The 21,363-nt window shown below is 36.7% G+C and overlaps 1 protein-coding gene across 5 annotated transcripts in view; it reads right to left on the bottom strand.

Annotated features, from left to right (window-relative positions):
* Nucleotides 1-1,662: 1,662 nt before the first annotated feature.
* Nucleotides 1,663-21,363, bottom strand: part of KYAT3 (kynurenine aminotransferase 3) — a 23,312-nt gene continuing 3,611 nt past the window's right edge. For 3 of the 5 annotated variants that reach the window (XM_057374342.1, XM_057374323.1, XM_057374315.1), the window contains 13 exons: nucleotides 20,393-20,493; nucleotides 17,194-17,252; nucleotides 16,339-16,483; nucleotides 14,357-14,506; nucleotides 13,051-13,137; nucleotides 12,162-12,284; nucleotides 11,953-12,073; nucleotides 8,788-8,864; nucleotides 7,899-7,988; nucleotides 7,162-7,348; nucleotides 6,102-6,175; nucleotides 5,588-5,674; nucleotides 1,664-4,270 (listed from right to left, as the gene is read on the bottom strand). In XM_057374342.1, the coding sequence (XP_057230325.1) occupies nucleotides 4,208-4,270; nucleotides 5,588-5,674; nucleotides 6,102-6,175; nucleotides 7,162-7,348; nucleotides 7,899-7,988; nucleotides 8,788-8,864; nucleotides 11,953-12,073; nucleotides 12,162-12,284; nucleotides 13,051-13,137; nucleotides 14,357-14,506; nucleotides 16,339-16,483; nucleotides 17,194-17,252; nucleotides 20,393-20,493 (1,364 nt within the window). In that variant the 3' untranslated portion in view covers nucleotides 1,664-4,207. Of the gene's footprint in view, nucleotides 4,271-5,587; nucleotides 5,675-6,101; nucleotides 6,176-7,161; nucleotides 7,349-7,898; nucleotides 7,989-8,787; nucleotides 8,865-11,952; nucleotides 12,074-12,161; nucleotides 12,285-13,050; nucleotides 13,138-14,356; nucleotides 14,507-16,338; nucleotides 16,484-17,193; nucleotides 17,253-20,069; nucleotides 20,180-20,392; nucleotides 20,494-21,363 lie in introns of those variants that run through there. The other 2 variants (XM_057374333.1, XM_057374308.1) reach the window with 2 other exon arrangements.

The raw sequence follows: 21,363 nt of genomic DNA, 5'->3' as shown, positions 1-21,363 counted from the left end.
ACGGGTCCCGAGAGGGGGCGGGCACATGGGCGGAGCCGCCGCGCGCTGGTGCCGGGCGGGCCCCCAGCGGGCATTGTGTGGCTGAGGGCTGGGCAGGGCTGCTGTGCCCTCCGGGCTGCTGTGCCCTCCGGGCAGCTGTGCCCTCAGGGTAGCGCCTTTGCGGCTCAGGGGCTTCGGGACACGGACTGCAGCCTTCCCCTCGGCCCAGGTAGCAGCCCGCAGACCCCCTGCACAAAGCCAACCGTGCCGTCCCCGGGGCGTGACTCCGGTTCATCTGCTTGTGTGCGGACTCCAGCAGTTCCGTGAAATCTCACAGAAATCAAGTTTAAGTAAAACTCTCCCAAGTTTGCGGAGAAGTGTGTCGGGTACAACACGTTCTTGGCTCTGAAACTAGGACCAGTTTCCAGAAAGGGGAAAAATTTATTTCCTGCTCTCGTCTAACTACAGCTGTAGTGGTTAGGCTGGCGGAATGAGGAGAAGAACGTGGCGCTTCCCTGGGCAGGACCGCAGGTGTGGGGCCGGCCGTGACTCAGACGCTCGGGCTGACTGGAGCAGACACAAAGCCCGCTGGGTTGTGTGGGCTTCCCCTGCTCCCCGCACACACCTGCGGGGTGCCATCAGCTCCCTTCTCTCTCTCCCCCTCGCATCCACCTTGGCAGCGAACATCAGGCCAAAGAGAGGGAAAAGCCAAAGCACTCCAGCGCTGGACTCGACTCCTGGTTTTCCTTACCCACGAGATTATCCCATATGCGAAAWTAGATTGTATAATGAGCAGCAACAACAGGTTTTTCAAGCCCAAGCTATAAAACAATGGAAAAAATGTATTCCTTCAGTAAGGGCCTGTTCTCACTAAAACAGACAAACAGCAGAGGAGAGTCTGCAGATTTTGGCTAGTGACATTTCAGTGCTTTAAAGTGATCAGTATTGAAGTCTCTCAACAGTTATGTATCTGTCTGTCTGTCTATCTATCTATCTATCTATCTATCAGACACACAGGACTTTTCACACCAGTTAAGAACATGTATCCACTACATAACAAGAACAGTTTTCAGTTTGTTAGCTCAAAGGAAGAAATTCCTTGGAGTTTAAAATTTCTCTAATACTTACTCTTGAGTCAAATTAATTATCACACAACCTCCAAACACTTCTCTACCAACTGAAGTACTGTGTGCTGGTTGCAAAAATGCTAGTTTAAAGTTGACAACAAATTCCTTAGGATAAAAAAAAGTTTCAATCTTTTGGAATATAAGAAAGCTGAACTATTAGAAGATGTGCCAGATACAAATTTAAAGCTTTTTTTCCACTTGCAATGATCTTTTTCAGAAATGCTTGGTAAACCCAAAAGATGAAAGAGATACGAAAAACAAATCACTGTAACTGTCAGTGTGAACAGAGCACRTGATATTAAGATTCTCCATAATCTCTGAAATGTATGGAGCAGTGACTGCAACAGATGTGCCCCATCACCACTATCAGTGCCATCAAGCTTTCCAGGTTTCTCTTGTTTTCTCCCATGTTYTGTTCTACAAAAAAGATCTTCTGCTGGCAATCATAGTCAAACATCCAAAGCCTATTCTCATTAACTAGAATTGAAGGAATTTAATTTTCTCCAYAGAAGGACAGTAATTTTCAGAAATGTTGCAAAAATACAACAGATGATATATCATGAATTCTTTATTCCTTGCCTGCAGCAATTTTTCAAGTACTTTGTCCACAAGCAGCAGACAAAAAGTGGTTGATGTGGCAGATGGGAATATCACTGTTAACAGTCTCTGTCAACAACAGATCATTTTCATAATACATAAAGTTTACCTTGCTGTTCCCAGCTGTTCTTTCCCATCACTGCAGTTAAAACAATAAACTTATTTTAAAACTTGCTTAATTGGTCATTCTAGAGTTTCTTAAAAGTTCATGCCAAGTATCTCACGCTGGTTACTATCAGTAATAAAAGTGTGTAATTAAACTGCAATTCTTACATTGCTAAAATTACCAGCATCATTTCAACACTAATGCAATGGGATATTCAGATGCCTTTGCAAACACAATGAACAGTACATTAATGAAAACAAATCTCTGGTTCTTACTTCTGTGTCTAAGGGACCTTTGTAATGGTTTGTTGATTTATCACACAGTTCAATAGCCTGTTGCAATCTCTTAGTTCCTGCAATGCCACAGCTCCCCAGTGCAACTTACATAAACAGATTTTCAAGTCCTTGTAATATGGAGTGTAGATTTCACAGAAATGTAGTGTCTAAAAAAATAGTTTATGCTGGAATTTAACATAGGAACTTCCAAATTCATGATGAAATTTCAGCTAAGTAATTTGAATTGTTAAATTGATTTTTCAACACAAAGACTACACACCATTTTAAAAATACCCGCCAACCATCTTCTAGTGAGATTTGCAGAATGACAGCACAAGACAACTGTAAAGACCATGGAAGTCCTAGCTACAGGACTCCCAAAAGCCCAAGACCAAGAAGTATTAAGTAGCTCTTCTCCCAGTCCAGTTTCTGTATCTTTTTAAAGGTCCTGGCCATGGTCATAGTCTAATGGAATACAGTTAGGAGTCCAGCTGTGCAATCACAGAATGAGCAAAACATTGGTTACTGAATTTGTTCAGGCTTTGCCCCYTAAGAGCTGTCTCATGGTGTAAGCCCAGCTGGCAACTAAGCACCACCCAGCTGCTCACTCCCCCACCACCCCAGACTGATGGAATGGGGAGAAGAATCAAAAGTAAAACCTGTAGGTTGAGATAAAAACAGTTTAATAGTCGAAACAAAGTGAAAAAGAATAATAATAGTAAATAATGATAATGATAATAAAAAGGATTAAAAAAAAAACAAGTGATGCACAATACAGTTGCTTAGCSCCCACTAACTGATGGCAGACCCCATCCCTGAACCCTGATCAGCTCTCCTTTCCGCTAATTCCCCAGTTTCTATCCTGGGCATGGCATTCTGTGGYATGAATATCCCTTTGGCCAGTTTGGATCACTTGTCCCAGCTATGCTCCCTCATAGCTTTTTAAATTTTTTTGCACCTCCTCACTTGCAGAGCAGGAGACACAAAAATGTCCTTGATTTAGCAACTTAGCAACAAGCAAAACATCAACATTATTCCCGTACTGAATCCAAAACACAGCACTGCACCAGGTACTGAGAAGAAAATTGACTCTAWCCCATCTGAAACCCTGACAGCCTGTGAGAAGAGCATAGAAAGATCATGGAGCACAAAGCACACAGCCTTAAAAGATCTCAGAAAGAACTGGAAAAGGAGGCAGCTAGAAAGGAACTCTCCATATCAACCTCTTTTGAAACAAGGCCTCTTAACTGTTGTGCATGAAACCAAGCTAGTTGAGCTCTACAGCATAGCAGTAGGCCCATTTCCATGGCCCCCTAGATCTAAAGAGCTTCAAGTRAGTTTGGTGTGAAATTACCAATGTTGTAACATGGTAAGAAAAAGAATGAGACAATTAATTATGTTTACTGTTCATCTGATTGTAAAGGGCCTCTAATATTAAGTCTTCTATATTTTGGTYTGTAGATTCATCCATGTAATAAATACATAGATATAGGATATTCTATAAATAGAATTCCTATTCTAGATGCCACTTTTATAATTTTATTGAGGACTGAATACTTTCAGAACACCACATATGACTGTTGTGGAAAATAAAATAGTAATTATGTAATTTAGCACTCTTTGTTTAAACTGATGCAATTTCTGCAGACAGAGAAGCTAGGCAGGTATGTAGAAATTCACTAAAATTATCTGAGCCACGTCTTAATCTTCCTCTACTGCAGGTTGTTTGGTTTCACACACCACAATGTATGTAAGTATTTCTCTAAGTCCCATACTATCTTATACCAAAAAAATCTCCCAACCTTTTTCTTGTAAGGTTTTAAATATCTATATAATTTATGTATTTTACACAGTTCCTATAAATCTGTCAGTAAAAGAAGTGAATCTCATTGGGTTTTTTTAGGAGAGAAGCAAATTATTTTTAAAAGACTGAAAATAATCTCTGAGTTGCATTACACATATTTCAACAAATCAGTGTTTTAACTCCTCAGCAGGTGGCAGCAAAAAGTTATTTACAAYGTCTTATTAATTCTGTACTGTATTAAGTAGTTTGTTCTTAAATTTCCAATAAAAAAACCCTACTATTAGATAGTTATACCATATGGAAGAGTTAATATGAAAAATCAGCCTGTCTGTTTATTCCAGTTCTTCAGGATCACTTCAGCTGCATCTAGCGTGCTGTCTTTCTGCAAAACAAGGAACAACACTATTACTGTAAGTATGGAGTTCTTGAAAGGAGCCAGTCATGATTATATCATCTCAAATCAGTGTTTGGTTGTTTCAGCTGCATCCTGTAAATATCTTGTCAGCCAGTTTTTCTTTAACAGTTAATGAAAAGGTACAAATCTGGACTATACAAAGAATTCAYTGCTGATTCCTTGGAAATGTTTATTAGATATATTTAAAAGATAACATATCATTTCAGCATTCATATTATCACATTTAATGAGAGCAATACTTGCAAAAATTCATGGCATTAATGCAGTGATGTTACTTGGTAACTGGTTTGGAGACATGCTAGCACACTTKCTTAATCCCTGTGAGTACAGTTGGGATTTTTAATCTCCATGCAACCATGTTATGCTGTGAGCTATTTAAACATAACCCCTCCAAACTGTGGCTCCAGCCTGGTGAGTCATTCAGGTAGTCTAACTTGAAATGATGAGTGCTGTTCATCACAGGCAAGCCACATTTACAACCAGCAAGTTTCATCCTGGTTCTTACTGGCTCARTTTATACCATAAACTTTACACCTCATCAAAAGGAGTAAGTAACACAAGGAGAATTACTGGTTCAGGCTAAGGCTCTGATCTTTGCACAGCACAGTTCAGGGTTTGCACATGTTCCATTATGCTGACTCTGTTACAGAACAATTGGGAAACATCTTAGAGCTCTGGGCTTATCAAAGTTTACATCTCTGTCCCCGAAGTCTTCCGGTCTTTTCAAGAACAGATTTAACAGGGGGAAGAATATKTGTAAAGGAGGTGCTCACAAAATGGCAAAAATCAGCCAATTCACAAAAAAACCCCATAGTTTTTTTGTAATTTGGAGCTTGTGTGAAACTGTATTTTCAGATGAGGGAGCTAAACTTGAAGGTTCACTGCTTCACTGTTTTTGCTGTTAAGACACTGAATGGGCATGGGACACACACTCTATASAGCTATTCTCTGCTCTGGATTACAGATATATTAATTGATATCTTACCTGTCTCAATAATTTTCACTGTCACCACTGGTCAAGAATGTTTATAAAAATCAGCACAGTGAGCTAAAAAAGGGCTACCCATCCAGTTGTTTTCTGACAGWTGGCCTTCTTAGCCATGCCACCCACATTGATGGGTGATTGAAGTCCCTCAGCAAGAAGACAATTGAAGATACTTCGTGCTGAATTTTACCAAACTGGCTTTCTGTTCCTAAAACCATTCAACACAAGAGATCCTGGGAAAAATGTGACAGTCTCTTGCAGATTTCTGTACTGCATTGATTTTCAGGACACCAACTTACCTTAATGAAGCAAAACCGTATATATTTTTCAAACTGTTTCTTTGTCTCAGGACCACAGAATGGTGAAAGAGGAATTGCTGACAGCTTCTGAAACATAAAACAGAAATTGTATTTGCTTATTTAAATGTGTATAAAAAATTTGGTTTAWGCATGATGATTTTATTCTATTTCTAGACTCTCCCTCCCAACACGAGGGAAAGACAAGGTTCAGTTCTGTATGCACTAGCTAGGCTTTACTAAATTCAAATTACTTTTCTTAGGCAAAACATTTCAAAGGTACTTCTGTAGAACTAACACTTAAGCAGGCTGAAAGAAAAGTGCTGGGATGTAGCACAAACCTATGGGGTACATTTTCAACATTTTTAGCAATATTTTAGTCACACCACTATCAGCAACACCAAATTATATTTTGATTGGAACATCTCTACTACATTATTTAATAATTACAGTTGCACTGCTCTTGCTTTCAATAGAAAAACATTTCTAAAACTAGAGTATGACAAAGACATCTTACCTTAGATGCTATCATCCATTTGACAAATTTATAATCATAAGGTTGTTTCTCATCTACACCAGAGAGATCCACATCTAAATTTAAAACAAATTATGTTGTAAGATTTCCTAGACTCTAATGGGAAGGTATTCATTAACAGCATTTCATTATAGTTAGTACTTAAGAATGAAGAGACACGTTTTTACTTTAATATATAATTTTRAAATTCTAATATAAGAATTAAATTAGGCCAACAGATCAAACCTTTTCATTCTGACCTGAGCAGTTGCTTTCCATCGAAAGCAAATTCATTCATGTAGCTTAGAAGAAAGCCAGACAAGAAGTTCTGAAGTCTGGGCTACTGAGGGATCAGGGCTATGGAGGGTACTGAAGAGTGCACTTATTGCATGGACAGCAATAATCCCTGAAAATKCCATTTTCTCATCTGGGAAACTGGGGTACCTACGACTTTCTGACACATGATCAAACTGCAAGGTCCAGCTGTGTTTAAACATTTCTGTCTGAATGACAAGTGCCATTTAGACCAGTTAGTGAAAACATGTGGAACTAGAAAATGTTCCCCTGTGGGAATTCCTCCTCTGAAGTTACCATAAYCTGAATTTTCAAAAGGTTTTGTAAATACTGGAAGCATTTTACACTGTTTAGAGATGAGAAAGCTTCAAAGAGCCTTTAGGGTGTGACTTTGGGTTATGAAAAACTAACAAAGACCATAAAGAGGAAAATACAAATGGTATGAACTCCGGATATTTTCCAGGTTCTTGGCTCTCAAACATTTTCATAATCATTTTGAAAATAGAAATGTTTATCCACCTCCTTTATCCTCTCTAAAAACTTGTCAAAGCTTTGCAAAACATGGATAATAATTAGGATCACAAATGGTTTGCTGAAGCTCATAAAATCTACCTTAGCATCTAAGGTAAAACCARCAATTTCAGTCCCAGTTAGTACTCCTGACAATGTTACACACACATCAAATGAGAATATAGTTTTAAATGGAAGTTGCATTTTCAGATTAACCAAATTTGCTTTCCACACTCTCTTTAATAAACTTCATACTGACTTAATGTAGAAACATCAACAATCATAAAGTATCCTCCATCTGGAATGACAGGCTTTAGTCCAGCCCCTTTCAGTAGCTGAGCCATCCGATCACGCTTGCTTTCCAGCTCTCGAGACAGGGAGTGAAAATAGCAGTCTGGATTGTCCATGCGTTTATAGTCAATCCAAAATGCTTGTGCCAAAGCCTCCTGGAAACATAAGGTCCAAAGAACTCGTGAGCACTCAGTACACTCACAGGCACTCACACACTTCCTACTGAAATCATGTGGAATTTTGTTCAGTCCTGGCCTTTAGTAAGCAAATCAGCAAATTACAAAAACTACATCTGTAATCTGTTTGTTACTTTGTGCTGTGGCAACACCCAAAACAACCAATCTTTTGCGAGGCACTAATCATATACAGAAGTCACAGTCCTTGACACAAGGGTTTATAATCTGAATTGAAGTTAAATTTAAATTTTTTTGTAATAATGTGCCACAGAATACTAGACTCTAGTAGACATAACCTTCATTTATATTTGCTAGGAAACCATTAAGATTGTAATGTTTTATGCAAGAAGTAGTTTGTAAGTGAAAGAYGAAAGAATTGGTGAACTGATCAAATTTGTTTCCTCTTCTTACACCACAGAATATGTATTTTGACAGTTAAACATTCATTGTTACGATTACTGTTTTATTACAGTGAGGCCAGCAGCTTTCTTACACTAGAAAACAACTCCTCTGCCCCATCTGTACCTACCTGTAATGGAGTTGGGCAAGTATAAAGTGTATTTTGATGAACAACTTGCAAATGCTTAATCAGGTGCTCAGGACCAATGGACCAACCAAGCTAAGGGAGGAAAGTGTGCATATATTATATTTACAGCAGTGGTGTTACTAGAAAGTAACAAATAATAAAAATTAGCCAATGTCTCAAGTTTCTCAATTTTTAGGAATTTGTTTTGATAAATAATTAAGAAAAGAGCTGGTTTACACAAAGTTTGGTATATGATAGCTTTAAAAAAATTGCAGATTTGAGACAKAAGTTATAGTTTTCTTTATCCCTATCTCTTATAGGATACTGAGCAAACTTTTTAACTCTTCATATAACAAGGCATAGAAATCAAACTGAGCATTTACTAGGAATGTTATTTCTAATTGGTTTARAACCTTTCCATCTGGTAAGCTCCTGTGTGAAACATAAAACAAAAGCTTGCTACTGAATCGTATATGTTGTGGTTCAGTTTGAACACAGGTGATGAAGAAGAATTTAGCTGCCAAATCATTAACTTTTTTTTTGTTTACTTTCTGATATGTATTTAAAAGTCAAGATGGGGCAACTGGGAAGTTAAAATATCATAATATCCATGTTTTCTCCACRAATCTTTACTGATTTTGAACAAACCATACTGTGGTGGTTTTTTTAGCAATTTATGCTCACAAGAATTTATCAATTAAAAGACAAGAACATAATTAAGACATGGGTGTTAAAGATAGGTAATTGCTGCTACTGAATGGCACTGTCATATTTTGGAGACATGGAGATTTGCTACAGGCTTTCAGAGATCATAAAAACATTGACTTTTTTAGAGTAATAAATGCATTTTGTTATTTATATAACTGAGCTCATTTATACTGATTCYTCTTACCTTCCAGCCAGTTACACTGTATGTTTTCCCAGCACTTCCTATAGTTATTGTTCTCTCCCACATACCTGGCAACGTAGCTGTATATAAAATAAAATTAATTTGGTACAGGTGCACTCATATATTCCATGTATTCTGAAGAACTGCACTGCCCCTAGCTCAAAGCTGTATGTTCATGTATCATTGCAGCATCTTAAGCAAAYAGTGGAAATATTCTCAAATTATAGCAATTTTAACAAATGACAAAGGATACATGGGCCAATGTTTTTAGCATGAAAAGAAGGTGAAGATTAATGAAAGGGGAAAGAAGAGGCAGAAAATAAGAGGTAMAGTTTGAAAACTACATGTTAGTTATCCTCAACAAAAATGCACTATTATCCATAAGAATGATATGATCTAAGGAGTGGCTACCAATTCACCTCAAGACAGCTTATTTCTGATGCCTGATAACATTAACTCAGGCAYTGCAACCCACTTTACTAGAATTGTCCAGTTCAGTATCATTGGCTGTCTCAGACATCAGAAAAAGGAAATAATTACTAAGACTTCTAACCCAGAAACAAACGACAGAACAACAGAAAACTAGCAGAGGGAGTAAATAAATTATGCTGTGTTGTACAATTTGAACAGGCCAGGGAMTGACTGACAGTAGCAGTTAGCTAAAATGTCTGCAAGGTTTAAGAGACCCACGGCCTGTCTCTGTCTCTGCAGTTGTATCTCATAGGAGACCAAAATCCTTTGTTTCCTTTCCAAGGAGATGACAGAGCAAAGGTCTCTTCCTGTAGTCTGCAATTTTTTTTTCTGTATACAGCTTCTGCAAAGCTCTACTTGGACTCTAACTTGATTAATTTTAAGAGAAACAGATAAATCCAGACACACATAAGTCCAAGACACAAAGTTAGACAAGGTTGCAATTGCAGTAGAAACCAACATCTGTTTTCATCTCATTAGTGTACTAGAACCACTACCAATGAATCTGTCAGTTATTAAATCCTCTCTCTAGCAAGACCAATTAACAAAGATTTTCCAAATTAAGCCATTGAATTTCACAAGGAAGTTTTTACTGCAGTTACCAGCATTAGACATGGTGTCTTTCAGTTATTTGAAAATATGTATTGCAATTTTTTGAGCAAACCAAGAAGAGAAACCAAACGGCATGAAAGAWAAGGATTTTCCTATTAGCCTACCCATACTCAACTACTCTGTGACTTTGAAAAGCAAAGGGCAGTTTGAACAGATACACCTTCTACCAAGCTAGGCCAAGAGTACAGATCACTTCCTAAAGGCACCCAAACTAGCTCTCACAGACTGCAAAAAAATTGGCTTCCAAAGCTAATGGCCTCTAGCATGACTGTTTTGCCACAGTCACAGGAATTCAACCTTGAAGATAGAGTGTGACAGCATTGCAAAACACAGCAGCAGTACAAGGGCACAGAGAAGGAAGCAGMTCCATTGCTTTYACAAACGAATTTTAAATAGAGAGGGAAATTTCTCTATGCCATAGGGCAACCTTATATGACATCATATGACACCATAACCAAGTCTGACTACAATTGTAAAACTAATGAAGTGAAAAATAACACATATAATAAGCCTGTTACCTGGGATGGCACTCAGCTTGTTCAGAATCCTCAGTTATGAGGTGCAGTCTCTGAATCTATGAGTGCAACCCTAATAATTATGCAGAGGAAGTCCACATTTTTACATAAGTCAGATGATGAGAAACATGATGAAGTGTTCTATGTTACAGAAAACTTCTTCAGTGACAGCACAAAGAAAACGAATTTAATGGGCTATAGCTAGCAACGCTGCTAAATTGTATCAAGGAACCACTCTCAGATCCTGCAAATTGATGCACTATCTATTTTGTATCTCTCACAAAAAAAAAGTCACTTCCAAAGTATTGGATAGGAGAWGTAGAGGTTACTACAGAAACACAAGAGTTTATAAATAGTGAAATAATACACTCTTTTTTTATATATGTTTTTGTAGACTTAGAAGTAATAAGAAATCTGAGAAATTTAAGTAAAAGTAGAGCAGATCTTGTTTCTTTCACTGAAATGTTATTGTTTACAGTGTTACACTGAAAGTTTTATAGCACTTTAACACTAAATTTAAAGATGATATTATGGGATCTGTTAGAGAATATGACTAAATCTAGTTGACTAACTTCCTAGGCTTTAATTTGCATTTTCTTTATACAACTTTTTACATTTTATGCTAAATTTCAGAATGCCTTTTGTTCAACTGGAAATGTTTTGGTTTGAAACATTAAGATGCTGGTGACAGTGGAGTTTACTGCATCTTAAGAATTCACCACCTGCCCATTAGATGAAGTGTAACTGACAATGTGTTTGGACCTGCTGGTAAAAAGGAAAAGAGATTATCTTGCACCACRCGAGAGATTTTGATTCTGAAGACAGCTATTTGCATTAAACACCTGCTAAGGCCATGAAACACCTGCTAAGCCCWTGTAGCAATCTTTGACTTTACTTTGCAACTGGGACACATGATCAGTTACGGTTAGGTAACTTGTTAGGATACAGTGACTCAGATTACTATCACATTAATCTGCCCAAAATGTTYTCCTTCCATGTTTGAAGGTCTTTGAGAAGGTATCACTATCAAGGCAACCAAAACAGACATGGAATTAGGTCACCCTCAAAATAGACTCACAGCCTACACATGCTCATGCACGATCTCCACAATGACCTTTCATCCTTTTTTTTTTAGTTCTTATAATTAGTGGGGCAAAAATAATTGTATTCCCCATTGTCCATTTCTGTCATTGATTATCTCTACAAAGCTTTCAGAGGGAAGTTCCTGTTCCTTTTATTAGTTCTTCAGCAAAACACTGTCTAATACACGCACAGTAGCAGCAGCTATACTTGTCATGGCCAACAAAGTAACTGAATAAGGATTGGACATGCATATGCATGAGCATCACTCCCACTGGTTTCTATGGATATCTGCTCCAAAGTCACTTAAGAGCTTTCGAAATTCTATTTGGAAATTATTCTTTTAAATTCTTTTTAGAAAAGGGAGTCTAAACATTGAAAAATATTCAAAGCTTGAAGTTTGAGCTTCTTCCAGCAAGCATTCTCTGTGGGAGGCAAGTTAACAGCATCATTCCACAACCACTTCTAAGATGCCACAAAAAATCAGTACCTATTTTAATGTGTTTATTCCCTTTATACACCAGCCATTCGTACACCTCATCGCTGATGCACAGGGTGTCATGTTTAATACAGAGATCAGCTATTACTTGGAGCTCTTCTCGGGTGAACACCTGGGATACAGAAAATGTCATTAATGCATTAATCACACTATWTAAGGCATTCTTTGAAACTGCAGTGGTGTTAAAGCAGGACTCTTACCTTGCCTATTGGGTTGTGTGGGGTATTCAGAATAATGGCTTTTGTTTTGGAATTAAATTTATTTGCAAGTTCAGCAGGATCCAAGACCCAATCAGCACTAGATGCAGAGATTCCATCATTTTTCTAAAAAAAACCACACAAAAACAAAACCCACAATAAATTTATACATTACTTTAATACAAGTTGCAGCCTACAGAGAGTTGCTCAACTTATCAAACATTTTCATAACCATACTTGACAACCTATCCAATCTGTTCTGCTCACCTGAGAGAAAGCAGTTCTAGGAGCAGGCAAGGAGGCTAAAAACAAGGGAAACTTTTATGGAGGACAGTGGCTGTCCTCTCCTGACCACTGTCTGTCTTAAAGTCCCTGCAGGAATTGGTTTCTGGGATCTTGTTGCACACATGCTGATTATTATAGTGTGTAATGCAGAAAGCCCAGTCACATGGCAGAAGAGTTTACTGCCTTGCCGTCTGCTGCATGATCAGTAMTTATTTAGCAAGCATATTTTGGAAAAGAAATGGTATTCTATCAATGTAGGAATTGCTGAAGAAACCAAATCTTTTGAAAACCAACTGCTAGAGAAATTGCACTGATATAATTTGCCCCTTCCATAATTTACACTGAAAACTGAAGAAAGCAATTTTAGACAGCTTTCAGAATGCATGAATTAAAGCAAATAAGAAACATTGCTCCACCTTCCCCGATATTAATAAAATGTTTGTTTTGGATTCYCATTGTCTCAAACTTGCATTATAGCAATCTCTCTCATTTTTATATAATTTGATATTATGAAAAACAATACAGAAAAGCATCACATAGAAGGTGTTCATCAAACTATTGAATACGGATGAGAAACTTTATATAATTAATAGTTTAAGTTACTCACACATCTTAGTGGGATGAAAACAGGCTTTGCACCCGCCATCTTTACCATTGGCTCATAACAGTCATAAAATGGCTCTATTATTATGACCTGAAATGACAAACATCAGTATCAGAAACAAAGAATTTATTGTGCATGATACCATCATTTCTAAATTTCTACATTTACCTTGATTGTAAACTTGATAATGTTTCTGGCACTCCAGATGTAATGATATAAGACTGCAGAATACTCCTTTTAGAGTATCACACAGCAATGCCCTCAGTCTAAGCATGATAAGCACTACGCATTTTTGACAACACACACAGGCTGTTCTTCTATAGTTACACSTTACAACTACTGAGTTATAATAAGAAGAACTTTTGAGTCCTACACACAGATTTGAAGGTGCAAGGCAAAGGTGCAAAGATGARAAATAGCAATGGCAAACTGTTAAACAACAGCACAGCTGCTCTAATTCTGTCCATGAAATTCCAAGATTTCTAAGTATCTTGGAATCTCAGAAGAAAAGTTAAGTCCTCAAATTTTATCAGAGGAAAATTCTCAAGTAAAGAAAGAGGACAAATTCAGGAAAAAAAAACTGTATAGAGACTAGACAATAGAAAAAAAAAATAAAACCAGAATAAACATGAAAAGCAAAGGCTAATAGAACTATTCCAAACAAAAGAGAAGTGACTATCACAGCAACAGAAAAGCAAGATAAGAATACAATATACAAGTGAAACAAACAAAACACTGAAAGCAAAATACACAACAACACAAAAAGGTTTCATCCACTATGGATAGAAATATTCCTGTAAAATGACTTTTAATATCATCATTAAAAAGGCAGACATCAGTAATAGTGAAGTGACGAGTCATCACAGTTAGTCAGTAAACTAACAAGCTTTTCTACTACCTACGCTACTACCATGCAATGGCCCAGAACAGAATGTGATACACAATGGTTACCCAAACACCAACAATTCTTTGTGCCACCCTTAGTTTTCTATTGCAGACAACAGCCCACAAATAAGAAATCAGTGTGTATTGTGTCACCTAACAGTAACTGCTGTGATAAAGAAACTGATACAATTACTGTAAGTACGAGAAAAATGTGTTTGTAAGTTGATGAATGATAGGAAGACATCCAAAGGATAGTCTCCTAATCATAGCTTCTGAAACTCTAATTTGGATGTACAACTGTAACAAACTAATGGGGATAGAAAGAAGTCCGAAAATTAACTGATGTTTAAAAATAGATAAATAAGAAAAATAGAAGGATTCTCATTTCTGTGTGTATACATGGCTATTTTCAATAAAAACTTACTTCATCTCCCTCTTCAATTAGTCCCTGTATTGTACTAAAGAGAGATCCATAAGCTCCCACAGTCACCAGGATATCTGTGAGAGGATCAATCTTTCTTCCACAAGTTCTCTCGTACACTTGAGATAAGGCTTTCACCAGTGATGGATGTCCCTGTTCAAAACAAAAAACTGATTAGTGTGTTCCTGACAATGTATAAAAGCCTGTGTTTGGGCTTTTTTCCACATGTATCAAAATATTACATTTTGAAATAGAAAAACACAACATTAGCCCTCAGTGTTAATGGCTATTAACAGGTAGCAGGGTTTAAACTTTTTGCACATTAGGAAGGAAGAGTGTTTTCAATTTATTTGTATCTACTGGGAAATTATTTTTCTATTTGGTGCTTTTAAATTTCTTTCTTATTTTACATCTCAGAGTAGGTCCAGATAGCCTATAGCAGAGCTAGGATGAGACAGGAGGAGAGAAGGGCATACTCCGACACCAATTAATCCTCACCTCTTTTTAGGTCTCTTTCACTTCCTTCTGTTTCCTTCCTTATCTTACAAATAAAAAGTATTTGGTGCAAGGGAAGTGGTTTTATTGTATTTACATATTGCTGATAAATAGCACTTGTGATCAAAATAGCCATAATTTTAATTATCTATATTAAAAATCAATTAGTTATAATAACTAATAGTTATTAATAAACGATTCACATCCCAAATCTCAGAGCACCATTCACCATTTTCGTCCCCTCCAGGGACACAGCAGTAAACATACTCTCCTCAAAATGTGCAAAGAACAAGAAAACAAATATGCAACAAAGGTCATATACGATGTGGGAATAACAAGCCACAATTCTGTTTATTCAGGAAAACTGCAGGATTCCTACAGTAAAATTTTTTTTTTCTTTTCGGATATCTGGTAGAAATAGAAAACAGCTCCTTGAGAAAATGCAACTATGTAACAAAAATCCTTTAAAATATTGACCATTTCACCTTTACACACAAGGCAATAAATCACGAACTCTTCTGTAAACAAAAACATTACCATAAATTAAGGCTTACAAGTCATTGCTGATTCAAATGACAACCATGTGTTGCCATGAGCCAGTCAGCAAGACAGKAATGCTGCAGCACCTAAGTCACATGAGGCCATTCTGTGGCCCTACAGTCACTGTGAGCTCCTAGTGTAGCTGAGATAATGGCTCAATTATCAGAGGGATGGGCATCATTCATTCTCATCTCTCCCATGTGTGCTACTACAAATACTTGTGCTCAAAAACCTTAGAAGTGCAGAAGTTTGTAGAATAAGTACAAAGGCTGAAGATGGGAATATTAGCGAAAATTCCTCTTTAATTACTACCTGCAGTATATTACATCTGTAACATTCGTAATTATCATGAGATGTATAAAACCATTTGGGTATAAAGAACAAAATTACAGAAATAAACAGCAAATAATTGCATGCATTATATTTATGCTTGATTTGCAAATAATTTTAGAGCATCAGTCTGTGACTATTTGTCAGAAGGTAGACTATGCCTGGTTTCAGCTGGAATAATGTTCTTCTTAGTAGCTGGTTTCACCCTTTTCTAGTCACTGAAACCTACTATGTTCTGTGGGTGAACCTCTTCTTGATCCTAGAGGTGCTGTGTCAAGTGGTATCAGGTATTTCTTTCTCATTCTCCCACTGTACTGTCTGATTCATGTTTACACTGACCAAAGTCAGAGGTAAATGTATAACCTACCCTATTTAAACTGAATTAACTCCTCAGAGACAGTCTATTCCAGACCTGCTCTACCGTTTTGCWCTTGTTGAAGGATTCTGACTTGAAGAAGCTTACACAGAGGAAGTTCATTAGTAACAGATAAGGCTACTAGATCAACTTAATTTGGGGCATAACACTATGCGCTATAGATAAAACCAGTTTAAAGTAATTTTTTTCCCCGCTGGTGCACATTTTCCACTGAACTTGGGTCCTCAAGTTCCACAATACTTACAAAGCCTCGGGTGTACTGGTTCAGTCTGTCAACTGCAGCTACCTTTGCCAGCTCTTCTTTAACATAGCTGGGAGGGGATATATCAGGAAGGCCTTGACCAAGATTAACAATTGAGGGATCTGCTGCCACTTTTGTAAATTCAACCCTAGAGGGAAAAACATCTTAAAGTTAACACACCAGATAAAATTATCTTTTCATTCATTACCATTAAAAAAAAGTATTTCAGTTTGCCCATTTTACAGCAGTAGAAACAGGTTTAAATAGAGTGCTCACATGGAGAGCTGAGGGCTGAAACAATGGTAAGTGACCATGGGAGTCAGAGGGCACCCAAGAAAATGTTCATGTTCTGCTTCCACAGAATAATTTTTCTGCCAGCAGAAGTGTGCTTGGATGTGCACATGCACAAACACACTGTTACTCTGGATATAGGCAGAAATGGAATAGCAGGCACACTAAATGTCTTAGAGGTTAAATTCAGTCAATCGAAGGTGTCATTTAAACTACCAGTCACCTCAGAGGCTATAATTTTTTTAAGTAATTTTAGGTAACAGACTGTTTCAGGCTGCTTATTAACTGTTCCTAGTAGCCTGCAGAATGCTTGAACAATTTTTCTTTCCTACCTTCACAGATCAGCTTTACATTTTACTCTTTCCTCCCTACTGAAATGTTAACAGGAGTTWAAAAAATGAAACAAAACAAACCTCCTCCCATCACAACCCTCCCCACACAACATCACAGTTCTGAGAGATACCAACTGCCATGTACTTTATTATTGGCAAAAATTATCTTTTTGGAAACAAAATACATCAGCCAAGGATATTTTCCAAAATCTGCATATAYTTTCCTCTTACTTACCACACATTGCTATCAAGGCCTTCAATTCGTCTTGYATTTTTGTGTCTGAAGGGCATTGTCTGAAAGATCAAAATATGCAGACAGAGGGGTTTTGTTAAGAAAGACAAAGTATGATACTGTTGGATTCTGCATGAAAACCCTTATTCATGCTTTCTCAAATATACCACTGCCAGCTGAATTTAGTAGTTACACAAAATTACAGACATGTTCTTTCATTAAAGCTTCCACAACAGCTTGAATTCAGGCTAACAAGAAAATACACAAAAACATCCTAAATTCTCATTCATCATTATCTAAATCCACTAAACTTTCAGCAAGTATGTAGGAGGGGTATAATTTAGCTCAATAGCTTTAAAAGATGACCTAAAAAGAAAAAGAACAGTGTACCCACTACTTTCTTTGCTATTACATGCTAACAGCTTAAAGACTATGCTATTTCTAGTCCAATTCCTGCTCAATCCAGTTTGGAAAGTATGCATTTGCAATGTCATTTTATTTGTTAAATTGATGGGTAAGAGGAAAATAGCAAAGACATTTCCTATTTTCATTCAGATTTTTAAAACTTTAAAGTATCTCTTTAGAACACAGGAAAACCACATCAAACCAAGTTTTTGCTGTATATTCAGATCTTAAATTAAGGTATTGGAAAACTTCTGTAAAATAGAATTGTAATGACTATTCTATATGGAGACAGTGATATTTTTAAGCTAAAAATTGAAAGGAAATTAGGAAAAAGGAAACCAAATTTATTTCTGTGTGCAAACAAAAAAAGTCCAAGTTCATGTCTATCTTTACAAACTACCTTGATACAGAAAAAAAATTACATAGAAATTACATAGTCCTTCAGCACTCCAAGCACTCCTGTTTCTTTGAGTCAARCTACTGATTTTTAGTTACTTTTATCACTGCTACTGTTATTACCAGAAAGATTCAAAAACCATATTTATAGCCACCATACTCTGAGAAGAAAACGTCTGCATTACCATTACACTCAAGTTTCAACTTTGAATTCATGGAAATGACTCCGAGGAGAAACAGTATTGCACAGGTCCATGTTTGCACTCAACCTGCTTACAGTAATGAAGCCATCACATACATTGTGATTTGAAGAATGGGAAGCTATAAAATTAAATAGATACTTCTCTGCTCATGTGTCTTCTCAATAGATTTGATTCTGACCCCATCTGTGTGACATGAACAGCAGAGGAATCAAACACAAAATTTTATCTACCCTCGGGAAGAAAACCTTTAGGATGGCTAGACAGGTCAAGTCAGATTTCTTAACACAGATCAAGAGGGAGTTAAGGAAAAGTTCTCACTAGGTAATCTGTATTGCATCTATTTAAAAACACACATATTGTTTAGAAGATTAATCCAATTTTACAGTGTATATTTTGGTAAATATGATTAATATTTCACTGTACTTTAAAAATACAAACAACACAGATACTGCTTACATTAAGACACACACAACTTTTTTTACATGCTATAGAYGACTTTTTATATGGAAGGAATAAGTCTCCCCTTGAATCTTGCTAATTAACAATGAGAATTCTGTATACTGCCAGGAGTAAATTTTTTCCATGGACTACCTCTACTTAAATTGCTTCAATTTGCTAAAAGCTAAAGGCTTATCAAGTGCAGGACTTTTACAATTAACTATAATGTAAATCTTAACTGCATTGAGTAACCTTCCCTAGCTAAAAATGTATTGACAATAAAATAAGCCTTCACCTAAAAGCTCCATACTATTTAGGTTTAAATATTTAACAATTCAGGTCTTTCTATTTCTTTCTTTCTTGCACTTTGAAACTAATTTTTACTCAGAATAGCAGGACGTCTATTAGTTTTCAGGCTTTCACAGATTCAGATTACAGTGAGGTTCAGGTCAACCTTACTGCTTTGAGGAAGCCAGCTAATTAACTGAGATTTTAAAATGAAACCTTCATTGGTGCTCTTTCCAGAAGGTCCTGACAAATCTTAAGACASTTTTTTCTTTCAGGCCCATTATGTCATCACCTGATAATCTTTAAGCCATTTTGAGGTGCAAGGCTGGGATTTCCATGAGTCAAAGATGGGTGTTAAGCAGGAGATAGGTCTTCATCAAGCTCTAAATGACCTCCTACTTTCCCTCACACTGCCTCAMAAGGGAAGCACCTGATAGAAAGCCAGGTGCTGCTTGTATTTGTCTTGTTTCTTAATACAGAGAAACTTGTAATGGAATTGAATGGCAATAAGTTTAACAATGTTGGAAGCAAATACTCTTACACGGTCCATAAATCAAGTGTAGAATTCAATGTCAAAAGCTACAACTTAAGCCAAGATCTTAAGAAAATTAAACATTTTTAAAAAATCAAAACAACCAGTATTAAATTTGAGGACATTTAATGTGAATATCCAACTCAGTAAAATAGAACAGAAATACATATAGCATATGAAAAACTGACTCAGGCAAAAGCTGATCTGCAAAGTGGCTTGCWCACTAAAAGAACTTCTCATATGGGCAAAATAYGTTACAACTGTCCAGTATAATGGTTTGAGCATCTGTTTTGCAGGATCTGGCATGTGCCTTAGTTGACCCAATTTGCTCACTACATGAACTGGGAACCCAATTTACATTCCAGTGTTCTATATGGAATGCAGAGTGTAACCCCCAACTGCCTGTCATGTTGCAAAGCTGTTTTCCCTCAACAAAACTGGAAGACTTAAAATGAAGTTACACAATCTTATAAGCAGTTTATCTGGGAAATTGAGAAGATTCTATATAAAACTAATTTTAATAGACTTATAGAACCCTTTTTATTGCAACATGAAAAAGCAACATTACTYCCATATCATTAAAACAAAACTGAGATAAAAAGAAATAATTGTCTTACCAAAAGCCTGTGATAAAGCTGAGATTGAACCTGTCTCCTGTATCTCAAGCTTCTCTCTAAAAACTAGGCAATCTCTCTGGTGTAGTATGTGCTAGATGTGACTTTAAAAACTGAAAAGGATACACAAGGCAATAATCACCAAATTCTGTCACGCTAGTGTGTTAATATTTGACTGATTCAAATATGTTGTTCTTGACATTAACTATTTTTATAACAAGAAATAAACACAGCTAATGCATACATATTTGCAACATTGCAAAATTCGTGCATCTCTGAAACATTGCATGAAATAGTTTTCTCAATGAATCTGAAGGAATACTTACTGCAGAGGCTGAATGTTTGAYGGATCTGGAAAGCAAATCTGTTCTTAGCTGGCATGTTCTAATGCCACGGCAACAGAAGTTTCGTGAAGCAAGAAACATGCCTGCATAATAAATAAGTGACCTGAAAAAACTTACGGAGGCTAGGAATGAGTTCCTACACATCACTAAGCAATTTTAAGATAAGATCCTCTCCTCTTCCCTCCATTGATTTTGTTTCAATTAAGTAAGAGCTAGTAAATTATTATTATTATCACAGTTGTAAGCATAGRGGATGAAACTCTTCAACTGACAGGGCTGCAAAATGTTTCTGAATGTCATCTCAAAGGAAGGTTGAAACACTGATCTTTTATTAGAATAACAATTAAGACCAAATGCAATTAAAGCTTCAAAGTCTCTGTTAGAATTTTTGTGAAAATGTGTTTACGTGATAAAAATTGCTATCAAAATTGCCAATATAGATAGAATAGAAAAAGAGCTTAATTTTTTAAGAGTTACATATCTTTAAAACTGGTTTCCATTTCCAAGTGTTTCAAATCAGGTATGCTGAAATGAGCATAATTAAGATCACCAGTCACACTGGAGAGGGAGGCCTATGCACTTTATAGAACTATACTAAGTTTTGTCACASTGACTTGGCAAACTCAAATATATTCCATGGCTGAAAACAGCTAAAAAAGACATGCTGTGTAGAGTAACAGATGGCTCACTGACTGGAGAAAATGTGTCCTCTTAATTAATAACTATAAAAAAGAAGTAAGAACTGGTACTTCAGGCAGCTATTTCCAGAAGGTATTTTAAAATATATATATTAGATGACATTGTCACAGAGACTGAAATGTGTTAGAGAAACATGTAGCCAATAAATATCTATTTCAGAAACACAGTAGCCTCAGCAGCTAGGTAGTAACTTTTGTTTTCCATAGTTCACTCATTAAAGGATTGGCAGCTCCTGCTTCCTCCCTGACTTTGCT

Source organism: Malurus melanocephalus, unplaced genomic scaffold, assembly GCF_030028575.1.
Source record: "Malurus melanocephalus ecotype Western Australia unplaced genomic scaffold, MMel_1.1 scaffold_8, whole genome shotgun sequence".
NCBI lineage: Eukaryota > Metazoa > Chordata > Aves > Passeriformes > Maluridae > Malurus > Malurus melanocephalus.
The sequence above is the reverse complement of the archived record's forward strand: the minus strand, read 5'-3'. Positions and strand labels throughout refer to the sequence as shown.